Source organism: Channa argus, chromosome 13 (assembly GCF_033026475.1).
Source record: "Channa argus isolate prfri chromosome 13, Channa argus male v1.0, whole genome shotgun sequence".
In the NCBI taxonomy this organism is placed as follows: Eukaryota; Metazoa; Chordata; class Actinopteri; order Anabantiformes; family Channidae; genus Channa; species Channa argus.
In genome coordinates, this window is record NC_090209.1 from 17,373,120 (window position 1) to 17,391,938 (window position 18,819).

At 39.0% G+C, this 18,819-nt stretch overlaps 1 protein-coding gene across 6 annotated transcripts in view; it reads right to left on the reverse strand.

Moving 5' to 3' along the window:
- acot7 (acyl-CoA thioesterase 7) overlaps positions 1-18,819 on the reverse strand; it is a 48,227-nt gene that overhangs the window by 27,547 nt on the left and 1,861 nt on the right. Inside the window, exons 3-9 of one of the 6 annotated variants that reach the window (XM_067527937.1) lie at positions 18,169-18,240; positions 16,178-16,295; positions 15,297-15,453; positions 7,935-8,026; positions 7,657-7,772; positions 7,004-7,029; positions 6,737-6,823 (exon numbers count right to left, since the gene is read on the reverse strand). In XM_067527937.1, coding sequence (XP_067384038.1) covers positions 6,737-6,823; positions 7,004-7,029; positions 7,657-7,772; positions 7,935-8,026; positions 15,297-15,453; positions 16,178-16,295; positions 18,169-18,240 — 668 coding nt within the window. Of the gene's footprint in view, positions 1-6,736; positions 6,824-7,003; positions 7,030-7,656; positions 7,773-7,934; positions 8,027-15,296; positions 15,454-16,177; positions 16,296-17,444; positions 17,633-18,168; positions 18,241-18,819 lie in introns of those variants that run through there. The other 5 variants (XM_067527935.1, XM_067527939.1, XM_067527938.1 and 2 more) reach the window with 5 other exon arrangements.

The window sequence follows — 18,819 nt, forward strand, 5'->3', positions numbered from 1 at the left end:
ACTGAGCAGGCAGACAGTGTGGAGGCTGTAAGTCGGGCAGTTTTTGGAAAACCCAATACTGCTCTGGGGCTTCAGTGGAAAAAAAAAAAAAAATAAAAAATCAGCCCAGGAGCGTAATGTGTCCTCAGGGAGCAGGAAAACACAGGAAACCCACTCAGTAAGAGCGAGGTCCGTGTTTTGTGCCCATAAACAGCCGAGGCAGCGGGGGTGAAGGTAAACGGGCTCGATGTAGCTGACAAGACAGGCACCGCAGATGCTTACGACTTCATTAGCTTTGCTGCCCCCGCCACCACCGGAGGTGTTGCTGCCACTGGACTTATCTGTTCTTTAGCATGGAATTGCTCTTTAGTCAGCACAAGGCTGAAGGAAAAAGAGAGAAGAAATTCTATGATGTGCGTTCTTTTATAGTGCGACTGCGGACGTAATTGAGCGCACCATGAGAGTGATAAAGTAGCAAATTCTCACCCACCCACCAGTGGGCATGGACAATGCTGCTTCAATTGGCGCACCGCCCACAGGGATTGGTTCATTATGCTGCAGCCAGAAGGGAAGCAATATGGAAAATGGAAACTTCAGTTCTTGTCACCCATCAACTGTGTCTACTAACTTCAAGGCCTTTTAATTAGAACCAACTCAAACACTGCACACTATGCAAGGCATTCACTGATGACACGAGGTACTGTGTGAAACCAAGAGAAAGCAAAGCATCCATGACCTCTGCCTCTTTCACATATTCTCTTATCATTTCATAAATGTACACCCGGTCTCTTTAGCTCCATCTCTTCTCTCTTTTGCCTGTTCTTGCCATCTTCCTACCTTTATCTATGCCTTCCAGTTCGCTCTGTCCTTCCTATCCCCTCCCCAGTGTGTGCTTTAATCATGGACAGTATCAAACAGCTCCAACTGCCTCCTAATGAGCTGTTACTATAGAAACAAGTCCTGTTAACATTACTGCCATGCAGCAACCAACCCACCCACATCCTCTTAAAAAGTCCCATAACCTGCATATTTTTTGTATATATTTTTCCGTTCCAGCTGTGGTGAGTTTTCTTAAACACAGGGCACATTTATTTGTAGCTGTAATTCCTGCTAACTGCAAATGAGCACTATTACATTTATTTTTCAAATGTAAGCTCCGTGCACAGCACAGGCCTGGGAAAATCACTGAAAAATGATTCTCTCAATGGGAATTCTGACCTATAAAGGGCTTTCAGATAAAAAGCACCTCTGGCTGTGATGCTGAAGCTCATCAGCTCTTGGGAGTTATTTTACATTTAGAACTTAGGCTTGAGTTTGTATAAAAAATTAATTCTTACCTGTTGTTAACTATGTAATTTTAATGTTACTACTGAAACATCTGCTTGTTTTAGATATTATCATCTTGGTCAAGTGTGAAAGAGTTTGCGGCATCTAGAGGTGAGACTTCAGAATACAACCATCTGAACACTCTTTAGCACCCAACCCACCATTTCCAAGCGGGCAAGAGACTACGGTGTCAGGCAGGGCCGTGTTGTCTATGGAAGTGATTAAAGGATAAAAGATAATACTTACTATGACTGCTTCACAATAAGAGCCACCTGGTGTTTTATAAATGATTCTAATGTGAAGGAGCACTTACATGAAATGAGTGGCTTCATTAGCACTTTACTAAGAGTGTTACAATGACAAACAGAGGGAGAAATTGTTTTTTACAGAAAGCTAGATGCTTTTTAGGATGTCTATGTTTACAAGTCTCTGATTTTTCAGAGATAGTGTTCCCTGTAACTCGTTGTATGTCAGCAGTCTATTTTAAATAAAGACTATAAAGCAGTTTTTCACTGCCATGTCTGATTAAAAATGGCTTTTGCTTCTGTAATCACACCTGACAGTGATGTCACCATGTCCTCACTTAACCTAAGGAACATGTCAGTAGCAAGGTGGGGTGTTTATTTACCCATTATAATGTATTATCTATTAATATAATTTATAAAATATTATAAAAAAACAATTTGTTTTTTTAACTTTTACATTAAAAGTATTTTTTACTTTGTGCAGCTCTGTGAAGCTCCAAAAGATCAGTTAATTTACAAACACAAATTACTCATGTCATATAATAATAGCATATATATGATCATCTTCTTTTGTTGCTTGTATGTGCAAGTTTCTTTACCTTCCTTTATTCTGGGTTCAACACACACACGAGCGCACAAACACACGTCTTAACCCTCAAAAAGCCTTTTGACGGTGTGTGGAATGACCTAAACGTCCACATTAAATGTCCTCACAACAATATAATTTAACAAAATGTATCCACACAAGGAAATAAAAACACACACATGCACATATACAAGTACACACAGGTACAGGTACACACACATACAATATACACACAAACAATCTATTGGTTGTTGCTGTGTTGAATCAATTTGTTGCAGGGCCTTATAGCTGGTGCCCTTTCTTTCCTGTATTGATTCTATGTCAGTGTTTAACACAAGTAAACAAACCATCTATTCTGTTAATGGCTGGTTTGAACATGGTGAGGCTGCTCTGCTGTGTTTCTGGTTCAATTCATTAAAGCTTCTCTCACACATTAATAACCACATTCAAGTTTCCTCATTTCCTCATTTGGGCTTCAATTATACAGAGTCTATTTTGCACATACATTGCACAAAATGTCAGACCTTTATCAACTGTGGTAACTTTGGCTCACCAGGTAGAACAGTCATCTAAAATTGTGAATGGGTGAATGAGAAGCAATGTAAAGCGCACTGGGTACTGATAAGGTAGGAGAGCGCTATACTGTATAAGCATAGACCATTTACAACAATAAGCCTCAACATTAACGCCACCCGACTTTTTTCTAATAAAAATGCTATGACCTAATACATGCTAATGTATCATTATGAGTCAACAACCTGTCCGCACATAAAGTGGTTAAATCATTTCTACAGTTACCAACATAGATCTTTGACCCTTATGTTTAAAGAATTAATGTAGATTACCAATTAGTATAAATCAGCATTGCTTAAAATGCATTGTTTTCTTAGAGGATTACTTTTACTTTTGTAAAGTGCAGATAATTCGATTTTACTTCAGTAAAAGTACTGAGCACTTGGACTTTTACTAGAGCATTGAGTTTGTGTACTTCAACCACTTCTGCACATAGTGTCACAGTTTGCTCCCTATGGGGCTGTATAGTTGCAGCCTGCTCAGAGTGAACATACTGACCGTTGTCCTCCATAACAATATTATAACCAACAGTGTTGATGCTGTGGCATACTGTAGTACAGTTTAGACAAAACTTGATTTCAAGTCAGGTTTAATGATTGAGGTGGAAATGTTGGGCTTCCATAAGCAGACTGACACTTGTGGGTTTGATCTCAGATGTCAGGGGAATTAATTCAATGGCTTCCTTTTTTTTTTATGTTAATTGTACATTTTTTTTATTACTCATTATAGTTTAAGTTACCCATTTGATTGTCTTTATATAGTTTTTGTTTTCTTACTATTTGATTTGGTTGCATTAATGCTCCAGTATTTCCCTATTGGGATTGATAAAGTAGTCCAAATATATTTGAGGCTTTCAAGTTAGGGGAACATGGAAGTCCCAATGTCTAAAGTCTCTTTCCCTGCGTTTAGGACTGGCTCCAGTACTGTGCCTGATTCAGTATTTTATTTCTAAATCAATGTTGGCTTGGAAAGACAGAAGGCTGCCAAAGCAGAGAAAAGTATCTACATTAACACTATTCACAAAGGTCAATCACTGAAGCTCCAGTGGACACATCCCTGTCTCCCTGAATTCCTCTGTCTCAGTCAGTGACATGTTTATATACCAACTGAGCACAGATCAGAGCAGGGGACAGACATTATAGAGCCCCAGTGATGAATGTCTTCCTATGCTCAGGAAAGATGGCTCAACTCCATCACACTTACACACATCCTTTATTAAATCTATGCACATTAGAAACTTTAGAGGCACATATCGTGTCTGCATTTCCCACAAGTACACACACAGATGTGGCTTCAGAAACATGTGCAGAGAAAGTGAAAGAAAAATCCGCACACAGTAAGCAAAACCACAAACACAAAACAGTGGCTTAGATGCTCAAAGTTCCTAATTAATCAATCCCCAAATATGTATTGTTTCTTTGTATAATGTATATTATTCCGAAATTTAGTGGGCAAAACATCCCAATATCTAACAGTGTTTGTTTTGTTTTGTTTATTTCCAGTCTATTTGTTCTGATCAGTTTAGAGTGATGTCCACCTATGGCAAACAACTACTGTTTCCATGGAAACTTGAGGTACACTTCCTTGGAACATGAAGGAGAGCGAGGAGCAAGCAAAGAGAGAAGAAGAGAGGAGCATGAGATAATGGGGAGAGGTGGGCAGGCAATAAAGAGGAAGCAACAAAGAAAAGGATGAATGTGTGGTTGAAAGGCATTGTGGTGGGTTTGAGTTGAAGTTCTTCTGTTCCTCTGATCTTTTTCTGCATTTAGATAGTTCTACTGGCACAACAGACACATTTGCAACATACGCAGCTGAGGAGTGAATGTACATTCACATGCCTTGGCTTCACAACATCTGGTGTTGTAAACGTTTATTTATCCTGGACATTCTCATTTTGGATCTGTCATTGCCATCTGCTATCTGTCAATCAGGATTGCTTTGTAAACCAGGTACAGTGCCAAAACAATTGTATTCTCCCCCTTTGATATTTCAATCTTTTGTTTCATTACAACACTGAATAATGTTAATAATAATGTTTTTTTTTTACAAAATTGACCCAAAAACAAACGTATAAATAGAACTTATGTCAAAGTGAAAACAGATCTCTACAAAGTAATCTGAAATAATTTTCCTGAAAGAGGTTAACACACAATAAGAGAAGGAGAGAGAGTGAGGACCCTCGATCCCTGGCCTGACTCAGTTATGTAAACAAAATAAGTGTAGTGGAAGCAGCGGCAACGAACAACAGGGAACATTGCCTAATGAGCTATGGCACGTACAGAGAGAGAGGGGCCGTGCATGTGTGTGCATATTCTAAATGACCTGCGTGCTTGTTCCACATTTGGCTCTTAATTGGACAGATCCCTGCAAATGAAAAAGGCAGCCATAAGACATACAACACTTATCTGCCTCGCCCATCTCCCTCCCACTCCCAACCTGCCGTTCTGTCCTGTCTCTTCATTCCCTCTATTTCTCAGTCAACTTCTCTCTTCTGGTTCCCATACACTCAGTGGTGTCTCTTTGATGGCCTCTTTACATAGTTGACCTCAATAAAATTGGAAGCATGAGACAGAAATATCCTGCTAGAAACAATGTACCTCAACTAATCAAGCATGTGTTCAGTGCTGATAAAATTATGGATTTGTTACGGATGCAGCCACAGCGACTTCTATTGAGGATTTGCTTTCTTATTTAGTTTAGGATGTGAAATAACCAAAATTTAATTTTATTAATGGGTGACTTAAACGTCAGAACTGGACATGGACACATTTTCTTATATACCAATTTATTTTAATCTTAAGATTCTAAAGCTTCCTCCTAAAACGAAGGGATTTTGTGGATGTATCCAGAAGAAATATTTCTACGCTCAGAGAGCCACCAAATGACTTTTGAAAGCACCATAGTTCTTCTACTTAAGAAAAACAGAGTGGACCCAGACAGAAAATGTAACAAGTTCAAAAAATGAGTCGTAGAGGGACAATTTAAGCCTCTGAGTCAACTAGGTTGTCAGAGAAGTCACAGAAGTGGAAAACAGTGTCAGCAGCATAGACTTACTGTAGCAAAAGATTTTCTATTTTCAATTTGTTGTTCTAGTTTTCCATTTCCAGTTTCATCCTCATTATTTTGCTCTTCCCTACTGCAGCCATGCTCATAACAGCCCTGAGTACTGTCAATGCAATACACTTCTCACAACCGTGAGACATTAGGGGACATAAGAAAAGCACATTTCCATTCTTACATCGCTTATCCATCCACTTCAGAGAATAAAAGTCCTAAAAGCCATAAAATTCTTTTTCAAGGATGCTTCACTTTGGATTAAATTCAGCAGTATTTCTTTTTCTGTGCCATCGCTGTGTGGCCACAGGACATGGTGTTCTAACAAACAGCCTGGGGCCTATAAAACTTGGAAGAACTTGTCAGCAATTCATAAGTAAACCACTGAAGAAGTAATGTAGATACTGTAAACACATGTAAACATGTACTGCATGTGAGTGTGTGATGTTACTTTGTTACAGATGTTCGTTCTCTCCTCTCAGTCTGCCTTTCTTTGCCTGAACCTCTAAACATCTATCTCTTCTTCTAATCAAATCTCTATTATTTTGCCCAACCCACCCTTGCCTTTCAATTTTTTCTCTGTTTGATCCTCTCCCTTGCAGGTTTTTCCTACTGTACTGGGGTTGTGAATGGCTTTGCCTGACCAAGCTTTGAATACCAAATAGCCCGCAACTGCTCATAAGGTCATTGTTTCACATGTGTGAAAATGACAAAGAAACCTGACAGATACTGCAGAATAGGTGGCAGATGGAGCATATGGTAACACTGGGGTCAGAAATAACGTAGTGGTGCTACATTTGATATTGACGCTTATTTATAAAATACTAGTTTGCACTGACTTATCTATCAAATAAATTCAAGTTGCCAATCCAGCATGCTCTTCAGCTCTGGTTTTATGCAAGAAGACCTGAGCATAATCTCTAGCTCTTCACCTGATAGATGATCAACAAAAGAAAGAAGCAGGTGGACTCACCCCCATGAACATATTGGTGTAGTATGCAGTCAGAAGGGCCCACCAAGTGGATCAGAGTGGACTGACTGAAGCCAACTGTGCACTGTTCTGTATTGAAAACAGGCAGAAACAAACAAAAGAATGTAAAAAGTAAATATTCACCGAAAAACATGGTACTGTTTATTTTAGGACGAACCAACACAAAAAGCTTCCATGCCTTCATGTATTCACCCCAGCCAAAGTCACATTAATGCACTGACACAAAACCTGCTGAGCAAGTTCACTTACCTTTTGGTGGATCCTCTGCAGTTGAGCCAAAATGACAAATTCAAAAATATAGTTAACAATTTTAATACCATATTGGTATAAAATGGTATAAATAAGCATATTTGGGCAATAAATCTGTAATATGTTTAGTAGAAACCACAAGTTACCACCACATGTGTATTAACAATAAAAGTAGAAGGATTTCTTCATGAGCAGGTCAATATAAATGATTGTTTCACAGTGTAACAGAAAAAAATAAAAATAAAAATAAAAAATTGCTGTCCCTTATCTTTCCAAAATCCAGATCAACAAATCATTACCAGAACCTGATTAAATAAAATTTGTGATTGAAGAAAAGATTGTGGCTCCATGCTGCACTTTTCTTTCACAGCACTGAGTCATAAACAGTGCCTCGATGGAAATAAATACATTGGCAGAGAACATGGCACCCTGTATTATACAGTGTGTACCTGAAAGTGTCCCTGTGATTACAGATGCTACATTTAATTGGTGCACATTGGTGGTTTGGAACAGTCATTTTAAGGTAGACCTCAATAACACTTTCACTGACATCAACTATAAGTGACAAAAAAATGAATTTCAGCGAGTGAGAACATAAAGTTTCACATCGCTGCTGAGGGAACTAGATATGGGGCCTTGAGGATAAAATGATACCTGGGTTGGGAGGAGGTGGCACCGCCTCCTCAATCCTTGCCTTGGTGTCCAGTCTCTCCATCTTCTGAGCTTCATAGCGCTTCTTGCCTTCTTCCTCTTGGTCTTCATTGGCATACTACAGACACAATACAGTAAAGTATAAAATATAAACATATTAATGGATGCACATCTGTACACACAGCATGCAGACACATTTTAACACAGTTGCATTCCAGTTTTCAACGTCAATATGTGTAAAATGCCAAACTTTGGTCCATTAATGTGAAAATAGATGTACCTTGATAGGCGGCACCTCCATGATCTTATCAACATTCTGCAGAGAACAGGGGACGTACCACAGCGCTGCCTTGTTGGCCAGCTTTTTTGCACCTATAGTCACAAAGAAAAGGTTGAATTCTTGCAGCAAGGAAAATGTCAGTAGAAGATTTTAAAGCTTTTGTTACCAAATAAACACATTTTCTTTGAGCTTTAGGAATGTAAACCAACCAAAAACAACAATGCAGCAAACACTTTCTAAACAGCTTTTGTCAAAACAGACACTTTTGTTAGCGCCACAATAAAAGCCATTTTTTAACAAATCCACTGGTGCAAAAACACCGTACAAACTCAGCTGCATCTGGCAACTTTTGTCTCTCTCACACACCCGCCGATATGTCTGTATATTTCCATACAGTATATAAAGCCTTCTGGTAGTTGAAGGGTATAGCACTGACTCTGCCTCCTTAAAGAGAGTTAGGAACTAGAAGACAAGATCAGAAGACTAAACTCATAGAAATCCTATCTCATAGCAATCAGGCAGAGAGGTTGTCATAGTGATATCTGTTCTTTTCTGCCTACACTTTTCACTTAATTCCCTAACAGAGACAGACTATTTTGAGGTTGCGTTGTTATGGCACGCAAGGGAGGTGCACAGATTAAAGTCAGCACAGAGCCTGCAGGTTTAAATAAATCTACGTCTTTTACTTGTGGCTGCAATAACTTTTCCACTTAATGTCTTGATGCGTCTCTTAAGGATGGATGAGGGTTATATTCACGGTTATTACAATAATAATTTATCTGATGTTTTAAAAAGAAAATAGTTTTCTAACCTGTGCTTCCATTGCTGCTTTGCCCATTTCTTACTATACCAACATGTGTAACATAAATGAATACTTAACACTATATTAACCCTCTGCATCAATTTGGACATAAAAATTGACCTAAATGATGGTGGAGAATAGTTTCATTACTTTTTGCACTGTGATTGTCTAGAAACAAGACTTTCAGATGAAATGGAAAAAGTAAAGAGGAGAGAGTGGGAACAGCTTTGTGGGGCAGGCTACTCTTGGGGGAATAAAACATTTGCATTTTACACCCTAGTTAAAACTGTGCAGACAGCCATTCTACGTTGCCAGGGCGACCATTCCTCTCTCCTCCTCCTCTCATTGGCTATCGTACTTGCCAGCAACCAGGAAGGCAAGGAGGCATATTTACATATCCTTGACTCTACTAAGTCAGAGTGACTCCAGTCTATTATTAGCTCCTGCTGGACCTTTTAAGTGAACTGGATGGAGGGAGGAAAAGGAGGAGGGAGAGAAAAACCTGAAGCACTGGAATGAAGCGGCCGGCTGAGGACCATTCCCAGTCTGACTGATAACCTTTTGGACAAGAATACAACCAGGGAAGTGGCTTTGAATATGAAATCCTTTGTATCAAATGAAGACAATGTGAGCCATTGAGTTTGTCCTTACCTGGACTACATCCATATTATGTTCACACTATGTCTCCTAAAATAGCACCTGTTTAGCATTGTGTTTTTAGTCTCAAGTGGACCACAGCCACAATGTGCACTTTAAAGCTGTGACATGTGGAATATTTACATTTATTCACCAGTGATTACAGAGAACTAGACTGAAGAGTGGACTCAAATACCAGGAGGGACAGCGGTTACAAACCTCCATTAATAAATCGGTCAATAGGAAAGCTCCATAAATTAGCTAATTTGTTCTTCCACAGTCTTTAGCCCAGTGCTGAATAAACTGACCAGTAGCACCATGACTTTCTATTTGTGGGTTGGTTTCTAAAAAGTTAACTTCTGGCAGCTTTAGAACAAGGAGCTCAAAGTGTGTAAAAGGGCCCAATGGAAGCCTTGATGACACCTGAGATAAACAGCACCTTGCAATGCAGGGGTTTTTTTTTTTGTGTGTGTGTGAGGCTATTACACAACAGACAAACCAACATGTCTAATCTTATAGGAGCACAGAATGGCATCTCAAACCACCGCATAAGCATTGATAAAACATAGTAATAAATCGAGGGAATCGGGCCTTAGTTACAAAAAGCAGCAGCTGTTTCTGAAGAGAGGCAGAGTTTCCAACACTATGCCATCTAGTTATACATCAAAGCATTTGGGGGACAAATCATTCAAAAAAATAGAAAATATCACAGTGAAAAGAATTTATCTAAAGTCTCTCTTTGTCCACTTTACCCCCATCCATTTTTTCACCAAAATTAGTTTTACTTGAATTACTGCTGTCCTTTCCTCATATACTCCTCTGCTTTCCTCTTTGTCTTTTACCCTTCATTGTTCCTCCAGCATAAAGAAACACTTATTTTCTTTTTTCCTTCCTGAACAGCATGTTCCAGGCTCAGAGACAGTGTAGTGAGAATCGTTCTTAGTGCCTGATCCCCATGATCAAAACCACAGATTTTCCATTGTGCTGAGCCAAGGCTCCATTAGTTTTAACTACACCACAGTCCTGCTGTGGGATGTTACGGCGTATAGGAATAGATATACTCGTGCCAGGAGTAAAGTTTTAGGACAAAGCTTTTTGACAAAAAGGTGATATAGTGCAGAAGCCTCACTAGTAAAAATCACTGTAGTCGTTACTTCTCTTCACAAGCAATATCCAGAACTAAGAGATTAAAAAAACAAACAAAAAAAAAAAAAAACTGATCCACAATTAATATACTGCAGAACAATTCTGTATAAACATGCAGTAGTTTTCTGATGTGTTCTAATTTACCTTCATTCTTAGGCTAGCACAAGCATGAGAATCATAATCAATCCACACTTTGCCCAGCCCTCCCTCCCATGGTTTCAGTATGCTCTTCTACTGTCTGCCATCCTCTGCAAAGCCTTTCAGGTATAAGTCATTATCAAATCACACTACATTAGACTGATGAACAACATACTAATTAAGCAGAAATCATTTAAATTCTTTGATTGGTTAGAAGGTCAGCCTTGGTCAAAAACTTTCAGAAGTAAAAAATTCTGCACTGCTGTCAGTGCTGTTCACCAACAACACCTCTCCACAATAAAATCACAATAAGTTCCGAAATGTATTTCTGCAAATGTTTCTGCTATAAGTAGTGCCATCTGTCCTGTTACAAAGCTAATAAACGCCCTCAGGGAAGTAAATTGCTGCAAGTTATTTCTTATTTTGTGTTCAATTTTAGATTTGATAGATTTACATCAAAAAATTAGCTGTTAATGACTGGGAACTGAGAAATAGAATTTTGTTCAAGTGCATTAAACTACAGGTTAGTACTGTTTAAGACATAAACAAACATTTAGACCAATTAGATTTTTTTTTTAAATCAAATTAGTAGATTATATTTACAAAACCACACATACTTTCTCAGCATGTGCATTTGTGTGATCTACTAGAATCATAGCAGGAACTGTTGTGCTTATTTTAAGCCTCAACCCACAATGCATTGCTCTCAGCTCTGTGTCAGCAAGCGAATGCATGTGTTGAGGGGGCACAATCTCTGTATGCTTTATGGAAATGTGTGCCTGCAAGCATTATGGCCATGGTGGAAAAAGTTTACCTTCTGTTTTTTCTTTGGGTTTCAAGTTCATCTGGTGTCTGTGTGTGTGTTTGTGTAGTTCTATGGCCAACAGAGTAAGAATTAGTTTGAATTGTATACATTGGGAGAGGGGACATTTTTAGACAGTGAAAAAAAAAAAAAAAAAATATATATATATATATCCATCCATACACATGCATTTATCCAAATCTGTAAATGTCTGTGTGAATGCACATGTGTAGTACATTAATGCGCATGTGTAACCCCCCCAGTGGGGACAATCATCACGGCTCGTGCCCACAGTATGCAGCCTTTCCCTGGGGAGAGAGTCCTGCCTGACGAGATGCTGTCTGACTGACTGTGGAACCTGAATACTTGCCTCCTCCCCCAACACACAAACAGATAAAATAACACAGATATATAAATACACAGAATACCAGAGTGTTATATACACAGTTTTACAGTATAAAAAGAGCAAGCACATTAGCATTTACCCCAAGACATGCATGACTGCACAGGCATAGACCCTCTAATGTATATATTTTTTTAAAAACTTAAAAAACAAATAAAATCAAACTGCAAACGCAAGAACCAAAACGTGCCATTCATCAATCTTTTGCCTAGGCAAAGCATCAACCATGATCAAGTTAAAACTTGATCATGGCTGAGGCAAGCTCTGCCTCATTATGACACCTCTTTAAGAAAAAAAAAACATTTTAGTGTGTGTTCAGTGTGGAATTGTGTGGGATTAAGAATGCGTAGGTGTGGGTTTTTCTATGCAGAAAGGGTCAGCATGTGCAGATCAGATCAGGCTCTGCATGAACGCAGGGCATCCCTACACAAACGCATGTGTCAGTGTGTGTCGGGTATGTGCATGCATCGTGTTAGTGCATGTGTGCAGGTACATCCACTTGGCATCCATGTCTGACTGGGCCACAGTGTGTGTGGCCTGATGCTAAGCCGACATGACAGAAGCAAATAATGTCTGCTCCCGTTATCTTCTCTTCCCCCCTCAGCCCCTGCAGGAACCTTTTAAAGGGCCAAACACTAATGAAAGAAAAAACACATACATGTACATACAGTACAGATATGCACATCCACTCCATAAAACTGTTACACATCTGCCTAGTTATGCATATAAACACAAGACTTAAAATGGAAAACACACTTTTACCTTAAACAAGTGAGGCTGAACCAATTATTCACATGGCCCCACATACTGAGGTTTGCATCTGAAGGTAAGTGTATATTGATCCTCAAATCCACACACTATATAGACCACCAAGGTGCAGGCCGTCTTCTTGTCCTCCTGTTTATTTCAAGATTGCATGAGTTTCTGATTTGAGGACATACAGAGATCTCCTCACTCAACACAATAATTAAATTTACCACAAATCCAAGATCAACGGCTTTCGGCTTGCCCTTCAGGGGTCGCCACAGCGGAACGTGTTTGTGGCTGCGATTCAAATCTGCAGCCTTCTGCATCCCAACCCAATGGGATCCCCCAATTGTACCACATATATTAACTAATATATATTGCTCTCAACATTAGCTAAAGTTACACTATATTGCTAAAAGTATTCGCTCACCCATCCAAATAAATGAATTCAGGTGCACAAAGCAAGGTCCATAAAGACATGGATGAGTGAGTTTGGTGTGGAAGAACTTGACTGGCCTGCACAGAGTCCTGACCTCAACCCGTTACAACACCTTTGGGATGAATTAGAGCGAAGACTGCGAGCACTGGGTATTATGTATTTCATAAACACACTCCTAAACCTTGTGGAAAACCTTCCCAGAAGAGTTGGAGCTGTTATAGCTGCAAAGGGTGGGCCGACGTCATATTAAACCCTATGGATTAAGAATGGGATGTCACTAAAGTTCATATGGGTCTAAAGGCAGGTGAGCGAATACTTTTGGCAATATAGTGTACATTTATCTCCATTACACCCACACTGGCCTGACACTGAACCTACATCTCAGAATTGTTTGTATTTATTTATTTTATTTTATACATGCATAGCTGTGCTCCATCTAACAATCTAGAGAAATGGAAAGGCTTGTGAAATAATTACTTATGTATGTGCACATTGTTCCAACAGTAAAACATATAACTGAGTTGTGGAGCTGGACATGTCATATTAGACAATAATCCATAATACAATAACGACATAAATGCTGATAAGGCAAGAACATATGCTGACTACCTCTAAAAAGTGCTTCTAAAAGTGGAAATACTGGCTATAAATATCATACATCAGAATGTCTTGGCTAGTAGTTAAAGTATGTATGGAGGAGTATAAGGATAAACCTTGGATATATTAAAATTAATTCTGTTGCTATCTATGCATAAATGATAACCCTTATAATGTGCATCTAACTAAACAGTGCCTTGAGTACATTCTGTCGACACTTCCTGATCCCTCCCAACAGGACGTGTACTGTAGTGGCCAGTCCATGCCCAATGCCTGTATGTACGTATGCTCCTTTCCACCTGTCATCTCATATCTCTGCCTCCGCCTCCATCAACCTGCTTCCAGCCCAGCAACCAGCCAACCAACCAGTATGAGCCTGTTGCTACGGCAACGACTGTCTAGGGGATATTTCTTTTGTTTTTAACACCTCCTTTCCTTCATCCTTTTTTCTATCTCTTCCCCACTCTCACTCCTTTGTCCTCTTTCTTTGGCTCTATCATTTATTTGCCCGTTTATGTCTGTCTGCTTCTCTTCTCCTCCTCTCCCTCTTCCTCGTTTTTTCTTTCATCACTTGGCTTAATCGCATCAAATCACAGATGGAGAGGTTGTTTTAATGCCCTACAACCTTCTTACTATGCATTCATTAATAAAAAAAGTCTAGTGAGGTTTTGCATTTCACGTGAAGATTCTCCTGAAATTTAATTTATATTTATTTACTCAGCATCTTACTGATATAATGTGAATGGTTTTTACATGTATTAATAGGTAAACACATCATCTCTCCATTTTCCATATGAGTTTAAGCAGTTAGATTATGGTCAGCACATGACATTTGTTAATTTCAGAGAGTCTGTGCATCACTGGTTCCAATGGCATTTCAAGGTTCATAGATGGCAGTAGGGCAGCCCAGTGTGATCTTCCCCATGTCTTTACTCAGGGGACACTAGGGAGTTTGTATGTAAGCCTGCACACATACAGTGTGTGCCTGGATAATCACATGTGCACAAATCTTAATAACATTCAAGAATTACTGGCTGTGATTCTTGGCTCGCATTATAAAACTAGAAATCAACATGGCTGTGAGCTTCTATTCCCCTGTCTCAGCTCATAGCTCATACAATGCCTCATGTAAGCAGTGCTTCATCTGTTCACCTTCGAAGAGCAGCATTACTTATTGTTTGCTGCCCTCTACTGATCAAATATTAAAATGGCACTTAACAGTCTTTTTTACGTGAAATAGCTATAAAGTGGGTACAATTGCAATTTTTCTCATTTAAACTGAACAAATACAGCATTATACAGTTTGTGGTGACTTTCTGCTGTTTATGAATGTAAACTGACTTTATTTACGTTATGGACAAATAATTATTCATTTAATTTAGACAAATAACCATAATATGAATCAACTAAATGATCATTAGGTGCAGTTATTGCATACTGTGATGTAAGGAGTTGCATACTGTATATGTGTATACCTAAATAAAGTGAATTAAAGGTGTAACAGCATTTAACAAAAGATTTCTAGAAATGCAGAATTTCCATAATTTTAAAATAATTAAATTCTTTATTAAATTTAATCAGTTAAGGAAATATTTGAACTTCAATATGTGGTGTGTGCAACTTCGGAAAAAGCATCTCACGTCATGACCCACCTGTGAGGATGTTCTCAGCCATGACTTTGACCTGCACTTCCAGTGAGTGCTTGGAGGTGTAAGTGATCTCAGCTGTGACATGGGCAACCTCACCAATGAACACAGGGGACAGGAACTCAGTCTTCTCCACCCGAACCAGAACTGCCAAACAGCGGTCCTGTGGGGAACAAATTTAAGCTGCCATCAACTAAAGAATGATCTTTTACAGATGACCATTGCAGGAACAAATAAAAATGTGTACTGAGATTAATGGTCTCTACAACTCGGGGTTGTTTTCTTGAAGGCAAAGGCTGAGGATCCTACGGAATATATTTATTCATACATTTATTTATTCATCAAAAGTGCATTTAGGTTCAAATGTTTGCATCCCTTCATTTTAAAATTGTTAAAAAGAGTGTTAAAAGAGTTAAACTTTTTTTAATCAACACAATATTTAATGTAAAATAAGCCATTACAAATGCTCCATCAGAGATTAATTAAAGGTATTTAATTAATTCATCATGTCAGGTTTTATACTGTTTAAAACCTAAACAGGCATTAATGCCTTGTTTTGGCTAAAACTAATGAACTGTAAACACTATGATAAAATCTTGTTAATACATAATCTGACTTTGTCTAATGATTTTGTTTTTTTTTTTTTAGTCAAAGGGGAACATGTATACATACAATTTGTTACAACATAACCGCTTACAATGACTTGCATTTGACTTAATTCCTGAGTTGCCACTAACAACTCTTCCTTGAGAACCATGACCTGGAAATGTCCTGGACATGTTTAAGTACACAGTTCACATTGTGTGCTTTCAAAGATTAACCTATAACAATGTAAACACAGAAATTACAGTAAAATATTTCAGTATGAAGGCTAAAATGTCTCTCACCCCATTCTGTGTGTTGCAGTGTCGCGTACTAACAATGCATCCCGCTTCCTCGATTAGCTTAAGGATGATGCCACCATGGACGTTGCCAACGATGTTGGCGTCATCTGGCCGCATGATTCTGCAGTAAAGAGAAGCACTGTTACTGTTAAATGAGGAGCTGATAGTAGGATTACAACATTGTGTATGTCCTTATCCAATAATAATAATACTAATTATAAATGTTCTGTATATAACACTTCTTAAGGAACTCAAAGAGAGCAGGAGGATTTTGAATTAGTGCAGTTAGAGCAAAGTGCAGCTTTGTGACCAAGTGATGTGGTCACGGGAGTTTGTGTGATTGGGACGGGCAGCAGAGTTCTGGACATTCTGCAGTTATTGAGAAATTTGGCAGGTAAAACTTGCTAAGAGTATCCTATCCTGGAAATGACAAAAGCAGGAACGAACAGTTTCAGCTGGGGAGACTCGTAGGTATCATTGGAAATGTGCGATGTTGTCAATCCCACTGAGACAAATTTATGATTTGTGATATTGGACAATGCAGTCACTTATGAGTTCAACACATCCTTCAGGCATACTGCAAATGGAGTGCTCCTCACTCATTATGCAGACTATTTTGTTAAAGTCTGCAGTATCTGTGTTTTACTCCAGTCTCACCTCTCCATGTCGGGCAGGTGTTACATACAGCACCACATCACATATGGAACATAGTACAGATAAATTCCTCTGAAAACGCTGCGCTGCATCTAGATGTGTTTGAAATTTTACACTAAATTACGGTCATCTGGAGATCAATACACAACACACATTTGTGTATTATACAGTGTTTAATGAGAAACTCCTGTATATGGCAATGCCACCTGTGTATTCAGCATCCCTTGATGTGGGAGATTAACCCCCTGCTGAGGTAATATTTTCAGGCCTAAACTTTATATGTCAAGACATAAATGCAGATGAATGTCGTGTTTTACCTGTTTGAACCACTATGTAACTTGGCTGAAGAAGCTACTTGGATAACTGGACAAACATCTCAAAGTAAGAGGTAAGCAGTGGACATGACCTGTTACCCTCACATGGATGACTGAGGCGCCACAAAATTACAGAACAAACTACGGACCGTGTTTTCATACAGCAGACCGACGTGCAGTGATTTTGACAAGTATAGGTAACACTTATATTTTCACTTTGCATCGCTGACAAATGTTGTAACACTGACATTTCCTCCATCCTTAAGTCCTGGGATCACGCCCTGGGATAAAAGTTACCTTACTTTACATTCTCCATAAAGGAGCCCGTGGTTTCGCTCGCGTTCTCACTGGTTTTCCCTCTGCGCGTCGTAGAGTCAGACTCACTCTTACAGCCACGAAAGTACAAACACACGTAAGACTTGTGCCTCTTGGGAGGCTGACAACTCTCCGCAGCGCGGTCACTGTCTTCCGCCATGTTTTCACGGACGCCAAACAAACCCACGTTGTATGCGCCTGCGCAAACCCGTCTGTGACAGAGTTACTAAGCCAAGATTTAATACTTACCTTCACCCTTCGAAGCCTCATGATATACAAGTATGATTATTTTTATTACAAGCAGCGAAAAAACAGTCATGCAAACTCACAATGCAAGTACTACTTCAAATTCTTTACTCAAGCTGAAGTACTGATATGCACTGAAATATACTCAAAGTACACAAGTGCAAGTACTCCATTAAGAAATCAGTGGCATGGTCTTCATTACATACATGTGAGTCTAGGTTGGTTGAGCTATGAAAAATGATAAGAATAAAAAAATAAGAGTCAAAGATATGTGGCCAGAGATAATGAAACAAAAACGACAGCTGGTGAAAGCAGAGCTGAGTTTCACCACTTAATGCACTGCTTCATTCATAATAATACACATGCTCTACACCTAAATGACAATGAAAGTATAACTCATTAATATCATTACAGCCAGGTACAAATGCATACACCATAATCAATAGCATTCTGCTGCCTGTTTACCTATGATGAGAAGAAGAGTGGCGGAAGCGGTGTATTAGCATCAGAAAAGTATGTCTTAGTGTCATCTCTGTCCTGAGCCCGACAGCAAGAAGAGAGAATAAAGTGGGGTGGAGGAGACTGTGTTTTAGCTCAGCAATCTTTCATTACCACGTAAGACAGGTATTTGACAAACACCCACAGCTGTAAACACAAATTTAAAACACATACCTCAGTCTCACATACGCATTAATGTTTGCACAGGCCAGTCGATCACCTTTAGTCAAATAAAATAAATAACAGTCCCTAAATCCCTAAATTTGTGTATGTCCTGAAAGGAAGGTGAGACAAATAATAAACAAAGTAATATATTAAGTCAAAAGAGTGGACTGGAAAGCTCATACTGAGCATGTTTGTAACCCTTGTAGAGTTTATATAACTATCTGAGTAGTGGCAAAGGTGCATTTAACTTTCAATGAGTTTCTTTTAAAAGAGTGGTGACTGAAGAATGGGAGATGTACATGTGGTGCCGTGGTTTAAGTGGCAGGAAGTTTGAATTGAACATAAACAATCAAGACCAGCCAGAAAGAGTGGAGAAATGGAGAGGCATGGGGAAGTCTGGGCCTGAAAACAAAAAGGTACAGTGGTAGAGAAAGTGGATCCCCTTCTTGTTAG